The sequence below is a fragment of the Myotis lucifugus genome, unplaced genomic scaffold (genome assembly GCF_000147115.1).
Source record: "Myotis lucifugus unplaced genomic scaffold, Myoluc2.0 scaffold_297, whole genome shotgun sequence".
NCBI classification, from domain to species: domain Eukaryota; kingdom Metazoa; phylum Chordata; class Mammalia; order Chiroptera; family Vespertilionidae; genus Myotis; species Myotis lucifugus.
In genome coordinates this window covers 235,785-241,418 of record NW_005871345.1, presented here as the reverse complement: position 1 = coordinate 241,418, position 5,634 = coordinate 235,785, and the positions used below count along the sequence as shown (strand labels likewise).

The window sequence follows — 5,634 nt, the reverse complement described above, 5'->3', positions numbered from 1 at the left end:
TAAGGATTAAGTGATTAAATGAAGTTTGTAAAGTGCCTAACCCAGTCCTAGCAGCATAGCGATCAGTAATGGGCGGTAGCTATCTGTAAGTTAACACAGGGTGGGGGGTGAGGGGGCATGGCACAGGGAGGAGGAGGGAGATTGTCATTGGTTTTGGTTCCACTGAGAAACCTTCCCCCAAGAGGTAGTTGAAGGACCACAGAAGGGAGGGGAGTCCAGGCTATGGTATGCTCATTTAATCAAAGTGTCTTTATTGAAACAGAACGATAGAGCAAGAAAGAATGAGGTCTGGGAGGATGTCTTTGGGCACAGGATGAAGCCCAGACCAGGTGGTTACGGTGTGGAGCTCTCTCCCTGTCCCCTGACTCTTGCCAAGGAAGTGAACACAAAGCAGCAGGGAGGAGATGGGGGTAGGGGCAGCCCTCTGAGCTCTACTCGATGGCTGGCCTGAGGTGCCTCTGAGCCTCCCAATCTTCTTACCAGGCAGGGCCTTATGTCACCTTTCCGTACGGGCCAGCCTCCTGCCAGGGTGCTCAGAGGCCACTCAGAGGGCAGGGTTGGGGGTGGCAAGCAGCGGGACATGGTCGCAGCGGTTAGGGGGTGGCTGCCGCAGCAGAGAAGGCCGGCGGCACAGCTCCCCGTCCCGGAGCACCTCAGGCAGGAGCTTGCGCTTGGTTTCCGGCAGAAGCATGATGCTGAGGATGCAGAGAAGGGCACAGGCCGCCAGCACTACATGCTGCAGGAAGGCTCCGTGGCCCATGTGGAGGCGCTGGGCTGGGTCACTCAGCCCTCCAAGTGCCCCCAGTGCCATGATCAGGCCCAGGCCTCGGCCCCTGGGAGAGATGGAGTTGGCGCTCAGCCTCTAGCTGTGGGAATCACCCCCACCCTTCTCCAGCAGCCTTCCCTCCTTCATCCCTTGGGCTTTGTCCTTGATGGATGACCGGGAGGCCTGGCCCTGCCCCTGGCAGCACCCTTACTCTCACCGGACAGTGGTGGGGATGACTTCAGAAGCAAGGAGGGTACTGAGGATTCCAGCGGCTTGGGAGGAGAAGAGGCCAAGGACAGAGAAGGTGGTGATGGCGGCCTCGTTCAGATCTGAAGGACCAAGGAGGAAGCGTGAATGGAGGCGGGAGACCATGCTTGGCCTAGTCCCTCGCTTCCTCCCCTCGCTCTCTGATCCTATGGCTAGGTGGGTGGGCTCTGGGCATTCACTAATCGATTGGGAGAACAGATAGGGTGTGTGGCCAGGGAAGGACTGTGGAGATCTGGGCAGGGGCTGGTCTTGTCTTAAGAGGCCTGTGCAAGCAGCAGTGGCTGAGCCTGCCTGAGGCTCCTCTGCCTGGGTTCCTTTGCTGAGCCCACACTATGGGGAAGGGAGGATGCTCACAATCCCACAGGCCCAGCAGGACCAGGGACGCAATGCCCGTGAGAGTCATCAAGAGAAGCAGGATGCCCCGGCGGCCAAATCGGTCCACGGTGACGCCCAGGAAGACGCAGGCCAGGGCCGCTGTGCCACTGGCTAGCAGGGAGCACAGGTAGAAGTCCGATGGGCTCCCTCCTCCTCCCACGGGCTGGTAGCAGTGGCGAATGGCGTGGGCAATAAAGCTGTGAGGAGTGGGAAAACAGAAGGGTGCCTGCATCTCCACCCGCAGCTTTCCACGGCCCTGGCTGCCCTCTGCGGGGGTCCTCAGGCCTCCTCCCGCCAGCCAGCCCCATCCCAGCTACTGGCCTAGCCCTTGGCTCAGACCCCAGGCTCACTTGGTGAAGCCCAGGATAAGCAGATTTTTCCAGATGTTGCGGTAGTTGAGGAGGGATGCCAGGGAAAAGGAGGATGTTGCAGGGAGAGGGCAGGTGTTCTCCAGGTCTTTGGGAGAGAGAAAGGGAGGAGCTGTCTGTTAGAAGGAGCAGCAGAGAACCCAGGGTCCTCCCACATGAGTGGTGGGGACCTTGGGAGAAGGTGCACAGCTATCACCATGCAGAGGGCACCGTCATGTGTGCATGTGAGAGAACATCTGTAGGGACCCCTGTCTCCTACCCTGCAGGGCCTCCTGGGCTTCCTCTCCCAGCATCTGCCCATGGGGCCGGTTCCGCTCAGCCAGGATCCTCAGCACCGATTGGGCCTCCTCAATCTGTCGCTTCACTATCAACCATCGTGCAGACTCCAGAAACAGACCAGGCCAGCTGGGGGCAGGGATGTGGGGTACACAGTGAAGCCTCCCATCTTCTGACACAGGGATGGGAAACTGCCCCCCTCTGAGGGGCTGGGGCTGGGGGAGGCCTGGACGAGGGGTAGTGGAGAAGAGGGGGGTCTCTGGGCTAGAGCTAAGCTGGAGGGGGAGATGAGACCGGACAGCAGGTGGAGGGTGATACTGACCCATAAAACAGGAAGAGGATGCAGGGAGCGGTGATCATTCGCTGCAGAAATCGCCAGTCCTTAGAGACAAGGGCCAGGCCCAGGAACAGGAAGTGCCCCCCCACCCCAACTAACTCCCCTGCCAGGGCCACCCGAAGCCTCTGGGTTGGGTCGCACAGCTCCAGGCCTGGAGATACAGCAGGGACAGGGAGGAGAGGTCAGGGAGGAAGGAGGCATGGGAGAGAGAGAGAGGGAGGGAGGAGGACAGAGTGAGGTCAGACCCTGCTTGGAGGCTGCAGCTGTCGCCTCCCACAGACTAACCTCTAAATGGCAAAGAGTGGAGAGATTATTCAGTCCTCTCTCCTCTCCTGTTCAAATGTGGGAGGGCTGGAGGGTCAGAGTCCCTGATGGGTGTTCAGCATTCCCAATTACAGGCCCTTTCACATCAGACCTTATATAACCTTCATAACAACCCTTGTTCAAGGTCACACAGCTGGTTAGGATTTCATTTTTAAAATAGGACTGTTCCCTGACAGCAGTACGTCTAGGGCAAGGAAATCCTTAAAGATAGTGGAAGGAGATGGGTGTGGATAGATGAAAGACCCCTGGATCCTCCAAAGGCCTGGGCAGTCAGACAGCTTAGAGTCTGGACAGCTGAAATTTGGGGCTGAAGAAGGGACTGAGAGGACCCTAGGGGGCAGTGGGAATGGCCTGGGTTGTAGACAGGCAGGGGTGAGCCCCAAGGGAAGGACCTCTTTGGAGGGTGCCACTCACGCATCAGGTAGACACCAAGGTCAACACCGGCAAGCAGGAAGCCCAGGAGGAATCGAAGGGCCATGACACCGGTGGAGGAGCCTGCAGCAGCCCCTCCCACTCCACAGGGGCCCACCAGCCCCAAGGTCAGCAGCACAATCCCACGACGGCCAAACCTGGAAAGTGTGCAGGGCCTCTGGTCACCCAGACTCCCTGGGGAAGGCATTACTGAGTGGGGCCCAGTTGCCCAATTCACAGCTGGAGGTATGAGGATGAGGCCTTGGGAGAAAGAGTTGGACTGAGGCTAGAGAAGATGGACGGGATTGGGACCATGGGTAAGCAATGTCTGGCAACCAGTCACTGGGGTATGGCTATGGTTCTGTGGGGGTGGGATCAGACTCTTGTGGATGGGGCCATTGATCAGAGCTTAGGGCATTTCTCTGTGGAAGTGAGACCGATTATCAGAGGGGATGGGATATTGCTTAGGGGACTTGGAACCATTCATCCTTAGTGATAGAGGTCAGTTGGGATGAAGCTTGTCTCGTTCAGACTGGTCAGAGTAGATGGGGTCATTGATATATGTATGGGGTTGGAGTTACTGATCAATGGAGGTGGGTCCATTGGCCACTTGTGCCTGGGGATAGTATTGGTCAGAGAAGATGGAGCTATTGATCTTAGGGAACTGAGTAATTGATTTTGGGGGGTGAGGCCATTGTCCCATGGGGTTGGGGCATGGGTCTGTTTGTCCATAAGGATGGTGAGTGGAAATGGGGCCACTGGCCAGAAGATGGAGCCACTAATCCATGGGCATGGAGATATTAATCCATGGGTTAGGACTATGGATCAGTGGGGATAATTCCTAATCTTGAAGATTGGTCAATTGATCTTTGGGGATGGAGCCATTGATTCATGGGGTGGGGAATCTTAGTCCATGTGGGTGGGGCTATTGTTCAGTGGGGAATGAATCTATGAATCCAGGGGGATAACCAGTAAGGATTGGATCACAGACCAGGGGAAATTAGACTAATGGTCAGTGATGATGGATAGGGCTACTCATCCTTAGAGGCGAGGCTATGATCTTTGGGGATAAGACAAAAGATCTACGGGGATGAAGATTGGGATCGCTGGTCATTGGGAGTAATACTATTGACCCAATAGAGTGGGGCCATATTTTCATGGAATGAGTTTATTGGTTAATGGGGCTAAAGCTACTGAATTTAGAAGACTGAATTATTGGTCTCAGGTGATGAGGCTATGATTTCATAGGAATGATGCTACTGGTCTGTGAGAGTGAGACCATTAATGCATGAGGATGGGCTGTTGACCTATGGATTTAGAATAATTTGCCCAAAAGGATGTGTGACTACTGGGCAGTAAGGATAGGTATTGATTTTAGGGAATTGGATTATTGAATGTTGGTTTGCCTTTGATCCCTGAGAGTTGATCTATTAATCCATTTGGATAGGACTGTAGATTAAGCAGAAATTAGTCTAATAATCCATGGGGATGGTCAGTGGAGATGGAGCACTTGGTCAGTGGTGACAGTATTGAGAATCAGAGGAGATGGGAGTTCTGATTCCTGGGGAAAGCTATTGGTTGGTGGGGATAAGCTGATCCTTAAGATGAGGCCACTGATTCATGGAAAAGAGGCGTTTGGTCTGAGAGGATCTGAGAGCACTGAAGACCCATGAGGATGGAACTTTTAATTTCTGGAGGGAGTGGTGCTATTGTGGTAATTGATCCATGGGGATTGGACTATTGACCCATGAGGGTGGAATCATTTGTTTATAGAGTTGAACTATTGGTCAATGGGAATGGGGTTGATGACAGTTAGGAATTAACACAATTATCTTTAGAAATGAGGCCATTGAGATGGAGCTAATAGTCCATAAGGATGGGGCTATTAATGGGGATGAATCCATTAATCTAGGAGGATGGTGAGGGAGGCGGTTAGTGATGATAGGAGCAATAGAGGAGGAGCTAGGACTTTTATATGTAGAGATAGGGTTTTTGGTCATGAAGATGGAGCTATGTGTCCGGAGATGATGCCGTTGATCCATGGATATGGGGAATTGGGGTGAAGTCATTCCCTGGTGCAGAAGGAGTATTTCTTGATGGGGAGTGCAGCTGAGACAGGGGTGGGGATGCATATCATTGAACAGAAGTCCCGAGAAGGTTGCAGAGTCCAGCGACCACTCTTCGGCCTCTTGCCAACACCAGCTGCCTGGGCTAGCCTGCCTAGCACCCCCTCCTCTCTGCTAGCCCTGTCCCTGGCAGCCCTCACCTGTCCGCAGGGTAGCCCAGGTTCAAGTAGCCGGAGGCAAAGCCCAAGATGAAGAGGATCTGCTCCAGGATCACCTGCCAGCCCAGGTCACACACCAGATCCCACTGGGGATGTGAGAGGGATGGAGTGGGTGTGAGGCCCTGAGTGGGTGGCTCCCAGCCTCCCTCAGACCCGGAGCCCACCCAGGCGCCTCACCTGGCCGATGGCATTGGTGGTGAGCACTGGCAAGCCGTTGTAGTCCCAG

At 54.8% G+C, this 5,634-nt stretch overlaps 1 protein-coding gene across 3 annotated transcripts; it reads right to left on the bottom strand.

Annotated features, from left to right (window-relative positions):
* Positions 1-226: 226 nt before the first annotated feature.
* Positions 227-5,485, bottom strand: SLC22A17 (solute carrier family 22 member 17). Of its 3 annotated transcripts, XM_023763703.1 has the most exons (7): positions 3,128-3,210; positions 2,375-2,415; positions 2,036-2,181; positions 1,759-1,864; positions 1,388-1,605; positions 984-1,095; positions 227-833 (listed from the first exon to the last, which is right to left on the bottom strand). In XM_023763703.1, exons 2-7 carry the CDS (start codon positions 2,410-2,412, stop codon positions 545-547), a joined length of 909 nt encoding a protein of 302 aa, XP_023619471.1. In that variant the 5' UTR covers positions 2,413-2,415; positions 3,128-3,210; the 3' UTR covers positions 227-544. The 3 variants fall into 3 exon arrangements, with proteins under 3 accessions (XP_023619471.1, XP_023619472.1, XP_023619473.1); XM_023763704.1 differs by lacking the exons at positions 1,388-1,605; positions 1,759-1,864 and adding an exon at positions 5,391-5,485 and having other exon boundaries at positions 2,375-2,540; positions 3,128-3,282; XM_023763705.1 differs by lacking the exons at positions 2,036-2,181; positions 3,128-3,210 and having other exon boundaries at positions 2,375-2,460.
* Positions 5,486-5,634: the final 149 nt, after the last annotated feature.